Source organism: Sapajus apella, unplaced genomic scaffold (assembly GCF_009761245.1).
Source record: "Sapajus apella isolate SASKATOON/1434 unplaced genomic scaffold, GSC_monkey_1.0 scaffold36, whole genome shotgun sequence".
NCBI lineage: Eukaryota > Metazoa > Chordata > Mammalia > Primates > Cebidae > Sapajus > Sapajus apella.
In genome coordinates, this window is record NW_022436976.1 from 33,414,466 (window position 1) to 33,437,710 (window position 23,245).

Genomic DNA, 23,245 nt, shown 5'->3' on the forward strand with positions numbered 1-23,245 from the left:
TTTTAAGACCTTTTCTTCCCCACCAAAATCTAAGCGGTTACTTTAGATGGGAATCAGGCCACTTCCCCATTACTCCTCACTCGGTTTTTTTTGTTTTGGTTTGAGACAGGGTCTCACTGTGTCACCTGGGTTGGAGTGCAGTTGGCAGCTCATTGCAGCCTGGACCTCCCGGGCTAGAGCGATTTTCCCGCCTCAGCCTTTCCAGTAGCTGGGACTACAGGTACGCGCCACTGCATCCAGCTAATTCCTGTTATTTTTTGTAGAGACAGGGTTTCGCCGTGTTGCACAGGCTGGTCTCAGACTCCTGAGTTCAATCTCTTGTTAACTGCACTCTGCAAGCTGCAGGGAGAAATCTGCGCTTCTTACAAAACTAGACTAAAGCATATTTACTGATACTAAAGAGGTTGGTTTTGTAGTTTCCTGGGCAAATTATTTTCTCTGAGCCTCCGTTTCTTCTAGAGACATGTCCATCTTGCAGGATTGAGAACTGGATAAGCTTCATTATGAAAAGTAATTGGCACAAGCCTGGCAGAAAATGGGCACACTCCACTTCTCTCCTTAATACACCCCACGCCATTTGATTGCACAGCAGGGTAGGTGAGTGAGAATTTAGTGTTACACTCTCTAAAGTATTTAAGATGTGCAGCGAGTTCTGCCTGTCTGAAGTTTTCAACGGACAGGAAAAGAATACTTTAAGGTGCTGAATTATTAAGAAAAATGTGGTGGGCCCCATTTCCATTTCCCCAGATTTAAAGGACACGGGCAAGCAGGTGAACCCCGCCCCTGTCTCGCTTCTTGGGCGGAGCTTGGGCCGGCCCCGCCCCTTACCCGGTGGGGCGGGGCGGGGCGGGGCGGGGCGGGGGCGAGGGCTGGTTAGGTCCGGCGAGCGAACGCCCAGCGCCTCGGGCTGAGTGAAGGAGGAGGTTCGTCAGAGAGGCTGCAAGTGGGCGAGGGCTGGGCGTAGCGACCTCATTTGCGCCAGCCGGTGGACGCCCCAGCGGAATTGCCCAGCGCCGCTGTCCCGCGCTACCTGCCCGAAGGCGCCTGCGCGCTGAGAACCCCGCCCTGGTATCACCTGTCGGAGCCCCAGGCTCGCGTAGCCGTGCACATGCGCACTGCTAGCCGCCGGCCAGTGGGGTCACGTGTTGCGCGGGAGCCGCCTCCCCGGCGGGCGCTTCCTGTCGCTACCGCAGCGGCCCAGGGCCCGCGGGAGCCCAGGGCGGTGCCGGGTGGGAGAAGGCCGGGGTTTGGCTCGGATTCACCGCGAGGTATGCCGCGTCCCCACCCCTCGGCGTGGGGAGCTCTGGGGACCGCGGGGGAGATAGAGGCGGCGTGGGCAGGGCAGGGCGGCGCGCCCCGCGGCGCGGGAGTGGGGGTCCGGTGTCGCCTCCCCCTACGGACTCCGCATCCCACCTCTCCTGAGGCCTGGCTCTGGCATCGGGGCCGCAGTCTTGGAGTGTCTGACCCGCCTCGTTTTCACCTGTGCAGGGGTCACTCCCGGGGCCGTGCCCTCCCCCAAGTCCCGAAATCTGACACTCGGAGTCCCCCAGCGCCCGCCCGCCCGCGCACCTGCGTCCAGTCAGCTCCTCCGCCCGCTCCCCGCCCGCTCCCCGCCGCCCCGACGCCGGCCAGGTGGCCTGGGCTGCGGCGAGATGCGCCGGCTTCCTGCCTCCTCCCCCTGCTTCCTGTGCACCTTCCCTTTGCTGCCAGAGTGGGGTGTCTGAAACACCGATACGATCCCGCCACTTCTTTCCCAGCGCCCTCAGAATAATGCCCAAACTCCTTTCGGCTTAGGGGTTTTCCTGTTCTGCCGCTTGCTCACGTTTCTATCTCGGCTTGTGTACTCGGGCCTCACCGCTTATCCCCCAGTCATACCAGGCCTCAGGTTTCCTTGTGCAGGCCAAGTTGTTCCCCACCTCAGAGTCATCAGGTGTTCCCTCGGCTTGGAATTCTATTCCCCTCCTTCCCCTAACTTCTTTGCGTGACTCAGCCCAGGCGTCACCGCCTCGAAGTCCCTTTTCTCCGAGGGCTGAAGAAGGGGTCACCTCAGGTCACCCATAGCCCTTGGGGCAATCCCTTGTAGTCCTCCTGCACCATCCATGTAAATGGTCCTTGAGGGCTGAGACCGTGTTAGATTCATTTCTGCACTCCCAGTGCCCAGCACAGGGTCTGACACAGGAGGTCCTGTGAATGACTGAGATCTTCATGGGAATCAGAATGCTGAGCCAGCTTTCTCCAGAGCACAGCTGTGAGACGGAAATTTGATGAAATGTCCTTGGATGATGAGAATGTTCTGTGTCTGCGCTGTCTGGTGGTAGCCCCTCACCACATGTGGCTGTTAAACACTTGGAATGTGTCTTGTGGCTGAGGGACTGGATTTTTACCTTTATTTCATTTTAATTCATTGAAATTTAAAATTAAATAGCCACCTATGGCTTCCATAACATCACAGTTTTGGAGCCTTTCTGAATTCTACCCAGCCTTCCACCCACCCTGAACCTAGAGTTACTTCCCTGAATGTGCTTTTTAAATTTGAGTCCATTCAGAACACTCCCCAGTAAACCCACTAACAGGTGATCCCCATCCCTCCCATGGCCTGGGCTGCTTCACTGCTTTCATTAAAAGTAACCCATCCTTTGGTGTTCAGCATTGCCTTCTTTGGGAGTTTACTATCTGTGCCTTACCACAAATAGCACTGTTGGCGGCGGTGCTTATGGGCTACTCCAGCCTGAATCTCTAACTCTTCCACCAGATAGATATCTAGGCCGCCACGATGCCAGGGCCAAGACCTCGGAAGGGCCCTCAGGCCAGTGGCCAAGGCGTGGCCACTGCCAAGCAGGTATGGAACTTTACCTTCTAGGCTCCTGCGTCAGTTTGGGGATGGGGGTCTCTAGACAGCATAGGCATACTGGATCACATTTAGTTCCCCATTAGTTCAAAGACTTGGAGCAGTGCCTCCTGGAGGTGGCAGAGTCCTTAGACACCCTCTTTCTGGTCCCTACCACACACAAGTGGGGAGAGAGTTCAGGAATCTCCAAAGTTTAGAATGTTCTGATGGGACATCAGTGCTCTCATGGATTCCTCAGATAGCATCACAACTTCGCTTGTTAGCCAGGGATGCCAGGACGTGAGGGCTGTAGTCGGTGGGAAGACTTTACTGCCTATCGACAAATGGCTGTGGCCCAAGTGGAAGAACAGGGGGGCCTCCTCTCCAGTTTTCTTCCTTTATTTTTTCTGGGTCTAAGTCTTAAGACTTCTTAGTCCATTTTTAATGTCTTTAAAAGGTAAGAAAGGAGGTGAGATAAAGGGCATAGACTCAAGTCACAAAGAGCTTGTTTTAAATTTCTGACTCTCTCAGAAGACTGTTTCAGTTTCATCTGAACGTTGGGATAAAAATAGGATGTGGGCCAGGTGCAGTGGCACACACCAGCACTTTGGAAGGCAGAGGCTGGTGGATCACCTGAGGTCAGGAGTTTGAAACCAGCCTGGCCAATATGGTGAAACCTTGTCTCTACTAAAAATACAAAATTATCCAGGTGTGGTGGCATGTGCCTGTAGTCCCAGCTACTTAGGCTGAGGCAGGAGAATTGCTTGAACCCAGGAGGCAGAGGTTACAGTGAGCCAAGGTAGTGCCACTGTACTCCAGCCTTGGTGACAAGAGAAGACTCTGTCTTAAAAAAAAACAAAAAACACAGGATGTACCTCTACCTGGAGTAGGCAGATTCATGGAAACTGAATAATGGTGCTTACCAGAAGCTGGAAGGAGGGGAGGAAGGGGAGTTAATGTTTAATGGGTAGAAAGTGTGTTTTACAACATGACCAGAGTTCTGTAGGTGGATGATGGCAATGGTAGCAGGATAGTGTGAATGTCCTTATGCCATTGAACTCACCCTTGTGGTTAAGATGGTAAAATTCATGGTATGTGTTTTACCACAGTTTTAAAAAATAGGACCTACTCTTCAGAATTGTGAGAATTAACTGGGATAGTTAAGATAATCACATAGAACACTAAGAGCAGGGCATGGCAGCCATTGCTGTTAGTACTAATAATGGTAGTGTGGTCTTACTGGTTTTTTTTGTTGAGTCTCTAGGGAGGTAAGTGTCTCAAGGAGTAATGTTGAAGGCCTCAGTTTCTTTCTGCACATTGGGCCTCACAGACTGAGGGAGCCACTGATTGGGACGTTGAGAGCCCAAGTCTGGCTCTGGAGCTGGACTCTACCCTGCTTGTTGTGTGGTACCTAAGAGTCCTGCTCTGCTCTCAGCTGGGGCTCTTTGTGGAGTTTGGCCCTGAGGACATGCTGCTGGGTATGGATGAGGCTGAAGATGATGAGGACCTGGAGGCTGAGCTGCTGGCCCTCACAGGGGAAGCACAACCCACGGGCAAGAAGCCAGCACCCAAGGGGCAGGGTGAGTTTGGACACCGCACTGGGCTCGGGGCTGGGACAAGATGGGCACAGGCTGGTGGTAGAGGGGTTCCCTTGCAGCTGGAGGGAGCCAGCCTGATCCCATTGTCCTTCCAATACCCATATGCCTTCTGCAGCCTTCTTGCCAAGAGGCAGCCCTGCCCTGCTTCCTCACCTTGTGTCATAGCCTGGGCTGGCCCCTCCCCATTGTGGACAAATCTGATTCTCAGACTGACTCAGGTCTCCATCCTTAGCCCTCCATCCTCCATCCTCACCCATCCTTAGGGTACTGGTGTAGGGTAGGGGCCCAGTTAGCCAGACTGAACTGAGTACATAGGAAGTACATAGAAATTGCGTATAAAGAGTAAGTGGAATCTCCCTCCACAGCCCATATGAGAAACAGAGACTTTAGGCCTGGGAGGAACAGGAGGTCTAAATCTTCCTCTCTTTTCACCTGGAACCCTCGAGAGAGAATCCCTCCACTCATCCCCCACCATCCTGTGTGTCCCTGAGCTGAGGATAATGGGAGGACCTGGGAAGGGGCTCACTGCTCCTGCTTTGGGGTGGCACAAGACTAGGTTTGAATCCTAGCTCTGCCACTTAGTAGGATTGCAATGATAGGAAAATTAATGTTGAAATTTTCTCAGTTTAATATATGAAAAGGGGATATTATCCATCTTGCAGATTTGTTGTAAAGCTCAGTTGGACTTTGAAAATCTTTACAGATGTGACAGGTGTGGTTGGAGAAAGTGGATGGCATGTCAGGCTACTGTAGGTGGAGGTGCAGAGAAAGGAGCAGCTTGTTGCTTGGTGGGGGGCCCCAGAAGGTTTCCCTGCTGAGGGTCTTTTGAACTGGGTCTTAAAGGAAGGGCAGTTTTCCATGTGGGACTCTGCTGTGGGAGGGAAGGGGGATTTCTGCCTGGGTGGATCTACCAAGCCCCTCCTTTACTCATCCCAGATCTTATCTGAGTTGTGCTGACCTGCTGTGACCTTCTTCTCCCAGCCCCCCTGCCCATGGCCCACATTGAGAAGTTGGCAGCAGACTGTATGCAGGATGTGGAGGAGGAGGAGGAGGAGGAAGGGCTGGAGGAAGATGCAGAGCTGCTGGTGCGTCTGCCAGGCTGGTATCCCAGGGCCCTGTGGCAAGCTCAGGCCTGGTAGAGGAGAGGGCAGTGGAGAGGAGGGCGGCAGTGCCCCTCTGTTCTCTGACTCTGAATTGAGTGCTTGCCCCTCCTGGCTATACAGTGGGCAGCATGTCTCTTTGACCTCTGGTCTAAGCTCTGCAGTTGGGGATTCTCAGATTTGGAGTTATTACTGTTTTCAAGGCTATCCTCAGTCAGATTAAAGAAATGTTTTGGTGAAGGAGACTCAGGCACAGTGATTAATTTTGGACAATATTGCTGGGAAAGAGGGTCCTTTGCTTTCAGGTCGTGTTGTGGGTATGGTCTTAAGGCCCACAAGCTCCTGGGCTGTGTTTTGTCTCCCTAGACGGAGCTACAGGAGGTCTTAGGTGTGGACGAGGAGACTGAGCCCCTGGATGGTGATGAGGCACCTGACCCAGGCAGCTCTGAGGAGAAGGGCCTGGAAGATACTAAACCTCCAGTGCAGACAGCCATCCTGACAGCCTCAGCCCCAGCAGCTCAGGTGGGTTCTGGAGGAGGGGCCCTGTGCCTCTGATGCTTCTGTGTGCCCAGACATAATGTGTGTGGCCTGGTCTGCACAGCAAGGCTGCAGTCACCCTTTCCAGGACCCTCCTCCAGCAGCCGCCCCAAGCAGAAACAGCACAAGAAACTCCTCCGCAGCCGCCAGCCTCAAAGGCCTCTCTGTTCTCCCAGACCACCCCCGGAAGCCATTTCCTGGCTTCCACTAATTGAGCTTCTGTATTTGCCTCTGCCATGGCCTCTGGCCTCTCCAGTGAGCCTTTGCTTCTTTCCTTGAGACTTTTAGGCTCTTGTTTCTCCTGGAGTCCCAGAGCTCCATCTTCTGGGGCAGCTTCCGCACAGGGAGAATGGTAGGCCTAGCAGGCCTTGGAGTAGCCAGGCCCTTAGCTGAATTGTTCATAGGCCGGAGAATCTAAGGGGCTACACACTTTGCTGGAGGAACGGATTCGCAACTACCGGGAGGCTGCAGCCAGCGCCAAGGAGGCAGGCGAAGCAGCCAAAGCCAGGCGCTGTGACCGTGGCCTGAAGGTGAGTCAGGCCAGGCTGGGAGCAGGGCAGGGGAGGGGGCTGCATGGAAGGCGGCTGGTGGAGATTGCTCCAGTGGAGGGGAAGTTACCCCACTAGACTTTGGTGGTTGGGGGGGGGGCCACCCCTGGCTTGTCTTGGAGCAGGGACTTGGCTGAGATGGCTGGCTGGGTTTCTGGACCAGTTCTCTCCCTCAGACCTTGGAGTCACAGCTAGCCGCTGTGAGGAGAGGCAGAAAGATCAATGAGGATGAGATCCCACCTCCAGTGGCCTTAGGAAAGAGGCCCCCGGTCCCTGAGGAACCAGCCAACAGGAGCCCTGAGGCAGACCCTCCAGCTCCCCCTGTCTTGGAGTCAGGTATTGCAGATGCCCAAAACCTGTCCTAGTTCCCGGGTTTTAGCTCACAGCCCGTCTTCCCAGCCTGCCACCATGTTCATTACCATTGGTGACATCCTCCCCAGGATGTCATCAGGTCAGCGAGGTCTTCCGGCATGTTCTGTGATCCTCATGTGCTCTCTGGGGACTGTTTGTTTCCCTATAGACAACCCCTCCCAACCTGAGACCAGCCTCCCTGGCATTTCTGCCCAGCCCGATTCAGACCCAGACCCTCGGGCCCTGCTGTCATCCCGACAGAGAGAGTACCAAGTGGCTGCCCTCAGTGCCAAGCGGGCTGGAGATCTAGACCATGCCCGAGAGCTCATGAGGATTGGGAAGGTATGGCATCTGGCTCAGGGCTTGTGTCCCACCCCTCATTTTGTAGATGGGGGAAATTGAGGCTCAGAGAGGGAACTAGACTGGACTTGAGTGAGATTGGCTTAAGGGGCAGTTGTTTCAGCCAAGGCTCTTGGGGTGCTCTGGCTTCCACCCATACTTGCTTTTCTGACTTCTGCAGAGATTTGGTGCTGTCCTGGAGGCCCTGGAGAAGGGGCAGCCTGTGGATCTGAGTGCCATGCCCCCGGCACCTGAGGGTCAGTATGGGGACAGTGCAGGGATCTGCTCAGGCTTGGGTGGGGTTGGGAAGGAGTAGCAGGCCTGGGGCCGGCCAGGCCCTCCCACCTATACCTCTGCTCTGGGTCCCCCAGATCTGAATCCCTGGCAGGCTTCTCAGGCCCCCACAGCACCCTCAGTCATTCCCCCAGCCGTGGAGCGAGTGCAGCCAGTGATGGCCCCTGACGTCCCAGCAACCCCAGGTAGGGCAGGATGGTGGGACTGTGGCGTGGGGACCTGTGGGCATCGTAGGGGCAGGCTGAGCTGATGCCCATTCCTTCTCCCCTTCAAGTGACCCCTACAGAGTCACAGACAGTGCTGGATGCCCTACAGCAGAGACTGAACAAGTACCGCGAGGCGGGCATCCAGGCCCGGAGTGGTGGCGATGAGCGCAAGGCGCGAATGCACGAGCGCATCGCCAAGGTGGGCCGACAGCTGTGGAGCCCTGGCCCGTGTGGCCTCTTCCCTGGCTGGATGCTCTGTTTTACTGGTCTTCTGGCTAGCCCTGTTCTTTTCTGAACCTTCATCTGTCTGTCTCTCTGGGGCTCTTGCTGCCTCAGGGCTCTTTTCTTCTCCCAGGGCTGCCGTCTTTCCACCAGTCTCCCTCTCCTTGCCCTACTGTGTGTCATGGTGTGGGGTGGGGGTTGGGGTGCCGTGTGGGTTGCTGCTGACCACAGGCCCCTCCCTTCCCATGTAGCAATATCAAGATGCTATTCGAGCACACCGAGCAGGACGGAAAGTCAACTTTGCTGAGTTGCCTGTTCCTCCAGGTGAGTGGGGCATGGCCCAGGGGCTCTGTTAAGGAGGTGGTCCCTGGTCAAGAAGGGAATGGTGGATGGCAAGTGGGGATGACTTCTTATGCGTGTGCCTCCCTGCTGTGGAGCCACCCATCCCAGCCATGCCGCAGCTGAGCCAGGGTGGCTTTGTGCTTCTCTGAGGCTGCTCCCCTGCCCCTCCATGCTCTGTCTTTCTCTCCCACAGGATTTCCCCCCATCCCTGGCCTGGAGCCCACTATGGGTGTTGAGGAGGACACAGTGGCAGCAACATTGGCAGCTGCAGAGAAACTGGCCTCCGCAGAGGATACAGCCCTGGCTGATGAAGATGAAGATGAGGTTTGGCTGAGGGCTTGACTCCAGGGCTGGTGGGGAGAACAGCAGGTGAGGGGTAAACCCAGACCCTGTTGTCCATACTAATAGGCCCAGTAAGGTACATATTTTTTCTCCCATTGTATAGAGAAAAAAACTCGCCGAAGGACACCTAGCTAGGAAATAGCAGAGCTAGGATTCAAACCAAGGTCTTTCTGAATCCAGAGTTCTGGCTCTATCCCCATTACCCTACAGTCTCCTGTTTGGGGAGGCTAGCTATGAGACCTTCTGAGGCTGCTTCTAGCTTTCAGATCTTTTAGGACCCAGGAAGAGAAGCCACCCATCTCAGGTTACACAGCGATTTAGTGCAGCGTTAGAAAGACAGCCCAAGTCTGGGAGCTGCCATGGCCATGCTAGGGAGCAGATCCCCTCCTAACAGCCTCCTGGGCACCTGCAGGGTGAGCCGCCAGCACAGGCCCCAGTGGCCAAGAGACCTGCACAGCCTGTGGTCCCTTCATCCCAGCCCCTGCCTGAGCCCAAGGCCTCAAGTTCTAAGGAGTCACCGAGTCCATCTGGTGAGTTGGGGACAAGCAGGGTGAAGAACTGAGGACCTAGTGAGGGCAGGCGTGGCCCTAACCAGTGGCCTTCTCCCTTCAGTGCGGGAGCAGCTAGCACTGCTGGAGGCACGGAAACTGCAGTACCAGCGGGCAGCCCTGCAGGCCAAGCGAAGCCGGGACCTGGAGCAGGCGAAAGCCCATCTGCGAGTGGCCAAACGTCTTGAGGCTCAGATCATCCAGGCCCGAGCTGGCAGACCTGTTGATCTATCCAAGGTGAGTCCCACCTCGTTAACCACCAGGACTTCTCAGGTGGAGAAGGTGGGCGGCAGGCATTACAGACTGAGCGAAGGCAGCTTCTGGGATGAGGTGGGGTTTGGGCAGGACATAATGACAGCCGGGAAAGAGTCTTTTGCTTATGCCCCTCTACCTCACAGCCAGGGGAAGGGAAAGTGGGCTGCCCGTTGTCAGAGATGGCAAGGCAGGATTAGGCCATGGGAGGCAGAGTGTTATCTTAGGATAGAGTGGGAGGCAATGAGTTGCCATCACTGGAGTTTAGGAGAAGCTGAAGAATTGTTTAGTTTGGGTTCATGTCTTTGTTGTACTTGGGAGAGGAGTAATCTGACTCTTGGGGCCGAGGGGCCTTGTTACCTGGGTAGGTGCCTTCACCCTTGACGGATGAGGAGGGTGACTTCATCCTCATCCACCACGAGGACCTGCGACTCTCCCAGAAGGCCGAGGAGGTGTATGCCCAGCTGCAAAAAATGCTTCTGGAGCAACAAGAGGTCAGTAGGCCCCTTTTCTGTTCCTCCCCTCTGTGCCCACAGCCCCCTGTGGAGGAAGGCCTGGAGCTCAGACCACATGGCTCTGGACTCAGATTCCTAGCTCTTCCACTTAACTGTGTGACTTGCACAAGGCACTTTCCTCTCTGAACTGCATTTTCCTCATCTATGAGTTGGGATGATGATACCCCTTTTTTGGGGTGGTTACAGAGTAAACGAAAAGAGTTGAGGGAAAGAAGGCTGTGATGTGTGTGTATGTTTGTTTATGTATCTATCTGAACTGCTGCCTGTTCTGGAAAGTCTGCCTTCTGAGGGGATGTTTGAATTAGGTTTTGACGGAAAGAGTTGCTAATTTGGGGAATGGCTGTCCTCAGAAGAGGAAATATCAAGTGTAGGCAGAGAAGCGTGGTGGGACTTGGGAATAGTGCTCTTGGGGGATGTGTTGTGGCAGGAGAGAAGTGAAGCTACAAAGGAAGGTAAGCTTTGAGAAGTCAATCCTTGAGTGCCAACCAAGATAGGTCCTGCTGTGGGCTTGGGAGTCACTCTGGGTCCCTGTTTTCAGAAGTGCCTGCTGTTCTCCAAGCAGTTCATGCACCAGGGCAACGTGGCTGAGACCACCCGGTAAGTGCAAGGGCTGGGGCTTAGCTCATGGGGTAGGGAGCAGAAAATGCACCATTATGCTGGTGTACCCATCCCCATTAGATTTGAGAAGCTTGCTCAGGACTGCAAGAAACAGCTGGAGATACTGCAGCTGGCCCAGGCTCAGGGCCTCGACCCTCCCAGCCACCACTTTGAGTTGAAGACATTCCAGACTGTGAGGTACCAAGGCCTAGGGAAACAGGGGCTCCAGGCAGGGAGGGGCAGGAGGCTGGGAGCCCAGGCCAGAGACTTATACCCCTTTAGTGAGGCTTCCTAAGCCTGGTTCTGCCTCTTGTGGGCACTGGGGCTGCTAAGGAGTAGGGCAAGGTGCATGCCAGTGAAGAGCGCACAGCTGTCTGGGTGCTATGGAAAGAGCTCTGGACCATAAGTCAGAGACCAAGGTTTGCATACCAGCTCTGGCTTCCCTGTGTGGGCCCATGCCCCTCCTGTCACCACCCAGCGGGGCAGACAGACCCTGGAAGTAGGGATCTTGTTCCACCACTGTCCTTCATTTTGAGCATTTTCTCCTTTCCTCTTGGCTCTAGGATCTTCTCAGAACTCAACAGCACAGAAATGCATCTGATCATTGTCCGGGGAATGAACCTACCAGCCCCTCCAGGTAACCCAGGGGCCGCCCCTACTCCAGGAGGCTCTTGCCCAGACACTCCACCCCAAGTGCTAGGCTCCTGGCCACTCCCTCTGATGCTACTCCCTTTTCTCCTTCCCAGGGGTGACTCCCGATGACCTGGATGCTTTTGTGCGGTTTGAGTTTCACTACCCTAACTCGGTGAGGTTCAGGTAGTAGATGTTCTGAAACCCACCTTGCGTTCCAGGACCCTGTGCTTTCTTCCCATCCCTGGGAGGCCTGGCTGCAGTGCCTGCCCTGTGTGCCTCTGTGTTTATTTACTGTCCTGACTTCTCTCTCCTCACCGCTTAGGAGCAGGCTCAAAAAAGCAAAACAGCTGTGGTGAAGAACACAAACTCTCCAGGTGAGGGCCACACACGGATCTCTTCCTCCTCCCTCTCAAAGTATGTGGGCAGCACTGGTGTTTCCAGAACGGGTTCCCTTCTATGCCCTTACTTGATCCACCCCACTTGGGAGTTAAAGGTGCTATTAACATGCCTCTTGAGTTGTTGGAGAAACATGCAGAGAGGTACAGGGACTTGCCTGGGGCCTCATGGCAAGAAGGCGGTAGAAATGGGATATGAACCCAGGAATTCTGTAATTCTGTATCCCAATTCCAAGTCTTTCTTACTTTGTTATAATCTATGCTTAAAAAGAGAAAAAAAAAAAAACCAAAAAACAAAAAAAAACTCGCTTCCAAGGCCAGGACCTCAATGGTCTACCACCCTTTGGAGGTAGTCACCCCTAACTGCAGGGCCTCTATTTCTACTTCCTCACGAAATCCCAAGAGCCAAGCCTCTCCTTGCTTTTTCCCACTTTTACAGAATTTGATCAACTCTTCAAACTAAACATCAACCGAAATCACCGGAGCTTCAAGAGGGTGATCCAGAGCAAAGGCATCAAGTTTGAGATCTTCCACAAGGGGTGAGGCTCCCATGGGTCACACTGCCACATGGGCCAGGAGGAGGGAAGAGCATTTGTGACTGCTGCCCCTGTATAAGTTCAGCCAGCATGTCCCTGCCTTCCTTGCCCAGTCCAATCCCCGGCTGCCTCTTGGCTCCCCAGGTCCTTCTTCAGAAGCGACAAGCTAGTTGGCACAGCACACCTGAAACTGGAGCGGCTGGAGAATGAGTGTGAGATCAGAGAAATTGTGGAGGTAGAGCCTGGGGTGTGGGCAAGCCAGAGGGCTTGGTACGAGAAGAGCCAGTATGCACTGAACACCACACGTTGTTGTAGGATTTTATGCTCATTACTTAATTTGAAATTCTTCACAAGTTTGCTTAGAGTAGGTGGAATCCTCATTTCACAGATGGAGAGGTTCAGAGGTCTGAGAAATTTCTAGAGGGACCCAGCAGAAGGCAGCCTCCTTAAGTTTCCATGAACTCAAGGATTCCACAGGCAAGGACTATACAAGCTTGCCGCTGAGAAATGAGGAAACTCAGGTCTGAAAGGAAAGGGGGTTCTGTAAGCTCAAATGGTGTATCCTTGGCAGAGCCACGACCAGCCCTTTACTGATGGGCTTTTCCCGCTGCAGCACACCTGCCCCCACTGCCTGGATGACTTGTTCTTATGTGGGCCCTGGTCTCTATTAGAGCCACTGAGAGTAGTTGGACTTCTTGGGCCTCTTGTACTGCTTTGCACCCTACCTGCCCCATCTTCTGCCCAGAAGGAGGAGTATTATGTTGAATGGGAAGGAACCCTGGGCATGGGGTTCTAGTGCTGACTCTGTCAGCGTCATCTACTTCTCTTTCGGCCATCTGTGAAGTGAGGGTTTGGGATCAGTGGAAGGTGGCTTTCTTCAAGCCAATGTTTCTTCTAGAAGTTGCTGTGGGGATTGAGGAGAAAATGAAGTGAACAGAGCTCTAGGATGCTTGTCTAGATTCATTTCTTACTTTTTTAAGTAAGACTCACCTAAAACCACCAATTCCTCCTCCAAACACTGGGAGGGTAGGGTTATCATGTATGGAGACTCTTGCATTCACACCACGGGACATCTTAGCTCCTCTCACATCTTTCCTGGGAATGTAGGGACCTGCCTCTCCCCATTCTGTGTCCCCTTAGTTACCGTCTCCCTCTCTGTGGTCCTCACAGGTCCTAGATGGAAGGAAGCCCACCGGGGGAAAGCTGGAGGTGAAGGTGAGGCTGCGGGAGCCTCTGAGTGGCCAGGACATGCAGACGGTCACTGAGAATTGGCTGGTCCTGGATCCCAGAGGCTTGTGAGGTGGGCAGCTCTCTGGGCCTCCAGAACCTTTGCCCCCTTTTACTTTTACCTTCAACTGGTATCTGAAAAGAAAACCTAGGAGTTTCTCATCTATGAGAAAGACCAAGAGGCCAAACTGTTAGGGCTTAATGGACTGAGTTTCTGATGTTCCTCAATAGAACTGGGAAGAAAAGGTAACCTTCCAAGGTTTGTCTTCAGGAAACCTTTCTAAAATCTTCGTGTCTTCACTACAGTTTAGACTGACTTCCTGTGCTTTGCACCCCTGTATAGCTGATGGTGAGCACCAGGAGAGAAGTCAGGCCGCGGCTGTGCAGGAGTTCACTTTCCCAGCTTTGCTGGCTTCAGAAGCTTTTGTACATAAGAGAGATGCTGCTACCCAAGCACCAAAGACCTGTTAAGCATGTGCACTACTGACCACGACCCAGGTCTTTCCTGTTATTGGCCCCTCTGGGGCCTCTACAGAAAGAGGCTGGGTTTCCAGGCACCCATCTCCCCTCTGTCTCCTCCTGCCCCCAGTCTGGATGAGGGCAAGGACACCTTTGTTGCTTTATGTCATGGAGTCCTGCAGCCCCTTAATTCCTGTGTGGCAATTATGTGCAGCTTACACCTGCCTCCAGTTGCGCCATTTCTAGATGTGCCTTTAAAAGACATAACTGGGATGGGAGAACTTGAGGGTGATTGGGAGCCTCCCCTGCTGAGGGTGGGGTCAGGGTTCCATGACTCCTGTGGGCCAGTGCTAGCCTGTCCCAGACACCTCTGTTACCCCAGCTCTGCCTGTGCCTTTGTCCCTGACAGCTGCTGCACTAGCCTTCCTGCTTCCCTAAGGACTTAGTGGAGGAGGAAAGTTGTTTTTGGTACTACTTGGTGGGAAGTAAGGGGAAGGTTGGATCTTGGGTTTGGTCTACCCAAGAAAAAATACTGTTAACTGGAAGGAAAATATATATATATAAAATTTTATGTAGCCATTTTTATTTAGGAAACTAAATCTAATTCATTATAGGGATTTTATACTCAACTACACAGAGTATCCATCAAAGTCCTGCTCCCTGTCACTTTTTTTTTTTTTTTTTTTGAGACGGAGTTTCACTCTTGTCACCCAGGCTGGAGTGCAATGGCGCGATCTCGGCTCACCGCAACCTCCGCCTCCTGGGTTCAGGCATTTCTCCTGCCTCAGCCTCCTGAGTAACTGGGATTACAGGCACGCGCCACCATGCCCAGCTGATTTTTTGTAGTTTTTTAGTAGAGATGGGGTTTCACCCAGGATGGTCTCGATCTCTTGACCTCGTGATCCACCCGCCTTGGCCTCCCAAAGTGCTGGGATTACAGGCATGAGCCACCGCGCCCGGCTCCCTGTCACTTTTTAAAAGCTAGGGTAGCAGTAACGTGACAACCTGCTGCTACCTTCCTCTTGAGAGAGGGCAGGGAAAGCCTTTCCTCTTCAGCTCGTTACCTGGAAGACTTAGTTTTTTCTGAGAAATTCTCCTTTGGCTTTGTTTTTCTGAATGGATGGAGACTATGAAGGGGTTTGTAGTTGTAATAGATTTAATATTCAAAACTGAAATACTCCACATTTCTTAGAAATACCCCATCTTCCCCAACACCCTTTTTGAAGCATTAATTCAAGATCAACAAAGCATTCCTCAAGATCACCTTGGAAAAAGGTTAAAGTGAAGCAAATATATTCAGCTTACTGATCACTATAGTATTGCATAAGCACAGCTCAAGAATCGAGCCTTGGTGTGTGTGTCCTTTTGGGCCATAACAGGGCTGGATCATGCTTCCCTGCCCTTAAAAGCAAAGATTTTAGTGGGTCACAGAGTGGGAACTACACACAAGTGACTTTTTTCCCCAGGAGCCCTCTGGCCAATCTTATCAGAAGTGAGCTACCAAAACTTCCACAGATGTGAGATTTAACACTTAATTGCAGTCACCTGTATGAGAGACCGCAGATCATTTCAATCTAGAATGAAAAGGGGGACAGTAGCTGAGCGCGGTGGCTCAAGCCTGTAATCCCAGCACTTTGGGAGGCCGAGGCGGGTGGATCACAAGGTCAAGAGATCGAGACCATCCTGGTCAACACGGTGAAACCCCATCTCTACTAAAAATACAAAACATTAGCTGGGCATGCTGGCGTGTGCCTGTAATCCCAGCTACTCAGGAGGTTGAGGCAGGAGAATTGCCTGAACCCGGGAGGCGGAGGTTGCAGTGAGCCGAGATCGCGCCATTGCACTCCAGCCTGGGTAACGAGTGAAACTCCGTCTCAAAAAAAAAAAAAAAAAATGAAAATGGGGACAGTCAGCCTTCATTAGATGGCCCATAGAGCAAAGAAAGGTGGCTGGAAGGGTTCCTGACCCAACCTACTCCCCTTAGGGTGTGCCAACCAGTGCTTCCTAAGAGGGTTAGGGACCACTGTGGTTCTCCAAAGTTCCAGACAGCCCTAGGAGTTTCTAAATTCAGGCTTCTGCTGGAAATGGCCTATTTCAATAGATAGGAAGGTTTCTGTAGCTCCAAAGATTTCTCCTTTGCAACCCATTCAATTTCAGTCTGCTTCTTTGCTCTTTGCAAAACAGAACCTCCCACTAGCCTTGGAGACTGAGGTTCTTAAAAGGCCTTTATTGTAGCCAAAGGCATGCATGGGTCACTGGTAGTGGGAGGAGCCTGTCCCAGCCTCACCTTGTCCTGAGATTTATCCACATACAGTAACCAGGCCTGACGTGGTGGCGCATGCCTGTAATCCCAACACTTTGGAAGGCTGAGGCGGGTGGATCACCTGAGGTCAGGAATTCAAGACCAGCCTGGCCAACATGGTGAAACCCCATCTCCACTAAAAATAGAAAAATTAGCTGGGCATGGTAGTGGGCACCTATAATCCCAGTACTAGGGAGGCTGAGACAAGAACTGCTTGAGCCCACGAAACAGGTTGCAGTGAGCCGAGATTGCACCACTACACTCCAGCCTGGACGACAGAACAAGACACCGTCTCAAACAAAAAAGCACAAATACAGTAACCAAACATTGTAGGTTAGTAACTCACCTGCAGTTGGGAGCCAGCTACAACCGCAATCATTTTAAAATTTTCAATTCTTTGATCTCATGCAATGCACACTTTCTTCTGAATTAGCGAACTGGATAAACTATGAAAATTTCTTAAAATCAGGAAGTCTTGCTTACAGTAAAGGGCAAATTCCTGTGACTTGAACATTTTTTCTTTCTCATAGCACCATTCTGAAATCTGCATTATTGCTTCCGAATTTTGAAGGCTTGTTTTCCCAATATTTGTGGGCAGCTCCTAAAAGACTTTGCCCCTTAAGTATGGGCAGCCGCTTTCAGGATGAAACCATGTGACTTAAGACTGGCAGATCCTGGGAGCTTGCACCTGATTCAGCTCCACAGACGGATTCATTTCTTCTCTGCCTCAGCTCCCCAGGCTCTAAAATGGCATAATTTCTCCCCTACTCCTTAGCTCTTCTGACTACATATAATCCCCGAATTCTGAATGCCATTATTATTATTTTAGCATTATAAAAACAGAAACCAGCCAGGCATGGTGACTCGCGCCTATAATCCCAGCATTCTGGGAGGCCAAAGTGGGTGGATCACCTGAGGACAGGATTTCAAGACCAGACTGACCAGTATGGTGAATCCCCATCTCTACTAAAAATACAAAATTAGCCAGGCGTGGTAGTACATGCCTGTAATCCCAGATACTTCACAGGCTGAAGCCAGAGAATTGCTTGAACCTGGAAGGCGGAGATTGCAGTGAGCTGAGATGACACCACTGCATTCCATCTTGGGCAACAAGAACAAAACTCCATCTCAAAAAAAGAAAAGAAACATCATTACAAACTTGCTAATACCAGAAACAATGTTCAGCAGGTTGGTTGTTGTTTGAAATGTGTTAAATGCTAAATTATTTCCCAGGTGACCAGTTATCTCGAAGTAAATTTAACTGAAAATCTTGGGCTCACCAGTCTTCAGGAACCACTGTGGCGGGGAGAAGACAAGACGTGGGAACTTACAGAGGCAAAATTTCAAATCTGTAGCCCAAGATGTTGATAAAAAGGCTGGGAACAGTGGCTCATGCCTATAATCCTAGCACTTTGGGAGGCTGAGACGGGCACATCACCTGAGGTTGAGAGTTCATGACCAGCCTGACCAACATGGAGAAACCCCGTCTCTACTAAAACCCCATCTCTACTAAAAATACAAAAAAATTAGCCAGGCGTGGTGGCCCATGCCTGTAATTCCAGCTACTCGGAAGGCAAGAGAATCGCTTGAACCCAGGAGGCACAGGTTGTGAGCTGAGACTGTGCCATTGCACTCCAGCCTGGGCAACAAGAGCAAAACTCTGTCTCAAAAAAAAAAAAAAAAATGTTGATAAACATACATTGCCTAGCATTTGGTAAGCATTTAATAATTTTTAAAAATTTAATAAATTACCAGAATGGCAATTCTATTCCTCTTCAGTATAGAAGAATTGCTGTATCTCAGTCCTTAAGTTTAAATTCCAGAAAATTTGCCTGTTTCAAAATGTGATGGTTCAGTCTCTTGCTTAATATAATTCTTATAATATACACTGTATAAAAGCAAACATAAACAAGGAAGACAATTAACTAGCATTGGCTGGCTTATGCCCAATTTCACAAATGATTTTACAAAACATAGAGGACATTTGATGCAGCAGAGAAAGAATGAGGGCCAGAGTTTGTCCTTAGTGGGAGAATTCAAAAGCTTGCACTGATCCAGAAGAAATAAGTACAATGGCAAGCAGGAAGAAAGATAAACCACAGGAAAACAGGACCAGTCCCTGTAGAAGTTCCAAACTTCTGAGGTATGTTCAGACAAAGCCTGCTATTAGACCAAAAATAACCTGCCCCTGTTAACAAGAGCTTCCTGTTCTTGTCAGGTTTGGAGGTAGCAGTCCCAGGGCTTGGTCCTGACAAGCTGCTGCCCTGTAGGCTAAGCTTTCCCTTGGAAGCTCTGAGTACCTCTGAACCTCAGTGGGAAAGGTCACAATCGGAGTTCTGTGCAGCCACCATCGGTAAAATCTTTAGGGAGGCAGATGTCAAGTATAAGCTCCCACCTCAGAGCAGGATGAACCTACCCAGACATTTCCCAGGCCAGGCCTTTAGGCCTCTGGAAAACAGCTACTGCCAAAAACAGCTTCACAGCCTGCAGTTGCCTCCTGCTAAACCCACCTCTAGCCACTAGGGAGCAGCCTGTCACTGTCCCAGAGGCCTGTGCTAGTTTCCAGGGAATTCCTGGAGTTGTACTAGTACTGCAGAAAAACTCATTAGTCTTGGCTTTCAGAAGGTGCAGTGACAATGGAGTACGTTGCCCTGGAGCAGTATTTTCAAGACATGCGCTGTGGAATTCATTTGGTCTAAGACCAAAATAAATATTTAATGAAGCAGAAAAAGGTCAGAGTACATCACACATATCATGGATAAACCAGATTTTGTTTCTAATACCACTCCCATTAAAAGAACCCAGGGTTCCTTGCAGAAATGGCTGATTCCGGGGCTAGAGCAGGCTAAGCACAAGATAAGCCTGAAGCATCTTGTTAGGCTAGAAAAAAAAAGAAGTGCTCAGAAAAATAATAATATCATGTCACCAGGATAGAGGAGCCAGCTTGAAGGGTTTCTTGCCTGGCTAAAGCTGAGACAATCTGTGCACCAAAATACTCAATTGGAACCACTGAAAAAGGCCAGGTTGGTGGCTCCTGCCTGTAATCCCAGCACTATGGAGGCCAAGGCAGGCAGATTGCTTGAGCCCAGAAGTTTGAGACTACAGTGAGCTCTGATTGTGCCACTGCACTCCAACATGGGTGACAGAGACAGTCTGAAAAAAAAAAAAAAAAATCCATGTGTGTATAATGAAAATTAAATGAATAAATATTGCTTATAGCCGTTACTGGAAAAAAATAAATAAATTGGGAAGGAGGGGCTTTTGCTTATAGTATATTACCAAATGCAAACTGTAAAGCTGGAGAAAGCGCTAGAATTGCAAAATCATTTTGCAAACATCGAGTTAAAGATCAGTGTGGGGACATTTTCATAGGCAAGATATTTGCATGGTCTGAAAGTGTACGTATACTGGTTATACATTCCAGGTGGGAGGAAATACAGAGACACTGGACAACACCTTGACCAAGTGATCAAAATTTACCAGTTAATGAGGGGGCAGATGGATATCAAGTCATTCTGGCAAAAACGCATATACTAATTCTAAAAATGAGTAAACATCAAACTCAAAATGAGTTGTTTTCTGTTTAAAAAAACAGGAGAGCGGATCACAGGAGTTTGAAACCAGCCTGGCCAACATAGTGAAATCCTGTCTCTGTTTAAAATACAAAATAATTATCTGGGGGTGGGGGTAGCGCCTGTAATCCCAGCTACTCAGGAGGCTGAGGCAGGAGAATCACTTGAACCTGGGAGCCGGAGGTTGCCGTGAGCAGAGATCACATCACCACATGCCAGACTGGGCGACAGAGCAAGTACTCCGCCTCCAAAAAAAAAAATTAATGACATAAAGGATCAAAATGAGTCATGACAGCCATAGCCATGTCTGATTCTATAGTAGGTTTACTGGAGGGAAAAAATGCTACAAATGACATCATTGGGCAGATGTCAGGTTAAAGTAGCAAATCAATGTTTTGACAAAGTAGAGAACCGTCCTGCAGTTATGTAAGAGAATGTCGGCCGGGTGTGGTGGCTCACACCTGTAATCCAAGCACTTTGGAGGCCAAGGCGGGCAGATCACCTGAGGCCGCGAGTTCAAGACCAGCCTGACCAACATGGTGAAACCCCTGTCTTAAAAAAAAAAAAAAAAAAAAGAGAACGTCCTTATTTTTAGGAAATAAGCATTAAAGTATTTAGGAGTAAAGGCCTATGATATGTGCAATTTACTCTCAAATGCCTCCATTTTTTATGAAGAAAGAGAAAGGGAGAGAGAAACCCTGACAAATGGGGCAAAATGTTAATAAGTGAACAACAGGGGAATTTGGGTAAAGTGTACATGGTTTTTTTTTTTTTTTGTACTTGCAACTTTCCTAGAAGTTTAAATTATTTCTCAATAAAATATATTTTTAAATATATCCCATATAACTAAAAATGTCCTGGGTGTATTCCGTCAGCATTCACAGAAATACCCAGTTGAATACCTGCCATCCACACGGGTAGATCTCCAGCAATCCTGAACTCAACTCTGCTCTCCAAATGACATTTACACTGAGTTGCCCTTCCAAAACTAGAAGAGTAGATTAAGCCCTTGAGTCTTGGATTCACTTCAATGAATAATCTGGGAAAAACAAAAAATCTAAGTGTGACTTCTACTTGACAGACAGCTGTAATGTAACTGGGACAAGATCAGTGTGAAATTCCTTTTATACCAATTCTGTACAAAGAGTGCAAGAACTGATGCTTCATATTTTATTTCCCCTCTGCCCTCCCATCCCACCCTTGGTGATGGTTGTACCCATTTGAGCATTTCTGAGCACATGACCATAAGTAAATCTTGAGAGAGGAGCAGAATTCTTGTCTAAAGAGTAACAGAAGGGGATTAGCTGCAAGGATAGCATAACTGTTGTGCAGGAACAGAAGCTGCCCATATCTTCTTGGTGGACAATGCATAGAAGACTTAGAATTATGGAACATCTGTCCCCCCAACCACCCTTTCCCACCCGTCTCCCAAACCCTCACTCCCACCCTATACCCCACCCCATTAATAGTGTTAACAAAAGCTTAATCTTCCAGTTTTAAAGTGCAAATGATTTGGGTATGACTGCTGTTGCAACAGGTCTGAACAGAAAAAAAATGAAGTCTTCTCTGTTTATGTGATGTTTTCCAGAATATAAAAGATGAGTTCCATGACGACAGGGCCCTCACTGAGCTGGCAGGCCCCTCCATGGATCACCGGTACCAAGGCGCTGTCTAGATCATTCATATACTGCGAGGGAAGGGGCTGGCCATTGCTCCCTGCTTGATAGCCAACCTACACCACAGAGAGAAAAGGAAGAGAGGTTACTCAACAGAGAAGGCTCTCCAGGGCTGAGGGAAAGGAGGCTGAGCAGGAAAGGAGATACCCTTTTTGGCCATAGGCTAGACACATGGTAATGAATACAAATTTATCCTCTTTTCTGGATTGTCACTTATCCTGTTGTTTACTCTTCCTGACCACTTGACAGCCATGAGGTACTGGGTAAGCCACGTAACCTGTTATGGTCGTAGTTTTCTGGGGAAGGGGAGAGGTGCATAAAAAGGTATAGAGTATCAGAAATAATACCTTAACCTTTGGTTGTGAAAATTAAAATGAGAAATATATAATGTACAACTCCCTAACATACTAGGAACTGAATATTTGTTCGTGCATCAGTTTGTTCATCCATGCACCATCTTCTGAGCACCTACAAACCCAGAGATCCAAAGATGAATGTAACAGGGCCCTGTCCTCAAGAGGTTCACATATTAAGCAGAAAAATGCCTATTCTTTGTTTTACATGAGGTAATTCTCTCCAGCTAGATTATCAGTGTCATTTGAGATAGGACCACACAATACTTCATTAGTATAGCATTGGGCAAGCCATTAAATAGAAAATAAATATTTGTTGATTGATGACTAGTCAGGAACTGGGTGCAGACACAGAACCTTTCATCATTCCCTGATAACGGAACAACACTGTGCTCAGGAACCAGTTTCTCCCCATAAGCACTCAGGCCAGGAGCGGCTTGCTGGGAAGAATTAACACTCGGAAGGGTAATCAAGCTAAGCCTACACCCAAGTTCTAAGTGCCTCAAGGCTAAAGGGTTGAGGGAACAGAGAGGTTTGGCAATTTATAAGCAACAAGGCAGGACCTAGAAGGTCCTACCACATGCTCCCCTCTTTGCCCCACACTAAGAAGGAAACCAACTCCTTGGCATGTAGGTGAAGAAGCCACAGTTCTAATGGTTCTGACCAAAGCATCACATGTGGGTATCTGACCAAGCATCACATGTGAGATGGTATCTGAACAAGCATCACATGTGAGAATCTGACCAAGCATCACATGTGGGTATAGTACTATTAAAGGGAGGGCCAGAACACTACATCCGGTCAGGCCAGAAAGTCTCTGGGTTGATGCAGGAAAACTCCCATGTCAAAAATACAGACATTGCCCAAGGCCAGCTTTAAAAGCTGCGGAAGACACCTCTTACCTGATCTGAGTCAAGTGTCACACGTAGTCCCAGTTTGGTCATTCCATCTTCTTTCAGAAGCTTCAGGTGAGGACAGAGAGCAAGGCAAAAAGCCTTGGCAACATGCTCAGTCAATCTACTGTGATCTGCAGGATCACTGAGGCAATTGTGCTGGTCATCATTTTCTAGGAAAAACACCTGTTCTCCAAACAAAAGAGATTTTTAAATTCATTCCTGGATTTTGGTAAAATAAGTAGATTAGCTCACTGTATATGCACACCCTGATTCTCCAAGATGTGCAAGAAGACCTGACAGGAACAGGACAACCTGACAGGAACAGGACACCATAAGGTCCCTTGGCCAGGAAAAGTCGGGCACTGATGTCTTCCACCTAAAAAAAAAACCAATCCCTGTCTCTCTGTCTCTGCATCCACAAAATGGCAGCAGTGGCCTGTCTTATCTCCCTGCAAGCCTCCAGGGTTGCAATGGCACATTCTTCTCAGAACTAGAAAAGGTCTCCATTTGGCATTGTGTGCCACTAAAAGGTAATCCCTATATGTGGACCATTTTCCTAGAAAATGATCTTAAGTCTA

At 50.1% G+C, this 23,245-nt stretch overlaps 2 protein-coding genes across 6 annotated transcripts in view; one reads left to right on the plus strand and one right to left on the minus strand.

The window, feature by feature from the left end:
- Positions 1 to 1,120: 1,120 nt before the first annotated feature.
- On the plus strand, positions 1,121 to 21,825 carry CC2D1B (coiled-coil and C2 domain containing 1B). 4 transcript variants are annotated; one of them, XM_032297017.1, is made up of 25 exons: positions 1,121 to 1,268; positions 2,753 to 2,839; positions 4,263 to 4,407; positions 5,407 to 5,510; positions 5,892 to 6,047; positions 6,467 to 6,592; positions 6,787 to 6,946; positions 7,131 to 7,303; positions 7,482 to 7,557; positions 7,672 to 7,779; positions 7,869 to 7,999; positions 8,274 to 8,346; positions 8,558 to 8,688; positions 9,101 to 9,236; positions 9,319 to 9,491; positions 9,875 to 10,000; positions 10,560 to 10,618; positions 10,700 to 10,816; positions 11,182 to 11,255; positions 11,365 to 11,423; positions 11,574 to 11,625; positions 12,086 to 12,185; positions 12,327 to 12,417; positions 13,353 to 13,482; positions 21,331 to 21,825. In XM_032297017.1, exons 2-24 carry the CDS (start codon positions 2,774 to 2,776, stop codon positions 13,479 to 13,481), a joined length of 2,565 nt encoding a protein of 854 aa, XP_032152908.1. In that variant the 5' UTR covers positions 1,121 to 1,268; positions 2,753 to 2,773; the 3' UTR covers position 13,482; positions 21,331 to 21,825. The 4 variants fall into 4 exon arrangements, with proteins under 4 accessions (XP_032152908.1, XP_032152907.1, XP_032152909.1 ...); XM_032297016.1 differs by lacking the exon at positions 21,331 to 21,825 and adding an exon at positions 13,753 to 14,443; XM_032297018.1 differs by lacking the exon at positions 21,331 to 21,825 and adding an exon at positions 13,753 to 14,443 and having other exon boundaries at positions 9,119 to 9,236.
- Positions 20,850 to 23,245, minus strand: part of ZFYVE9 (zinc finger FYVE-type containing 9) — a 132,662-nt gene continuing 130,266 nt past the window's right edge. The window contains exons 17-18 of one of the 2 annotated variants that reach the window (XM_032297014.1): positions 22,674 to 22,850; positions 20,850 to 21,474 (exon numbers count right to left, since the gene is read on the minus strand). In XM_032297014.1, coding sequence (XP_032152905.1) covers positions 21,313 to 21,474; positions 22,674 to 22,850 — 339 coding nt within the window. In that variant the 3' untranslated portion in view covers positions 20,850 to 21,312. The remainder of the gene's footprint in view (positions 21,475 to 22,673; positions 22,851 to 23,245) is intronic. The other variant, XM_032297015.1, reaches the window with a different exon arrangement.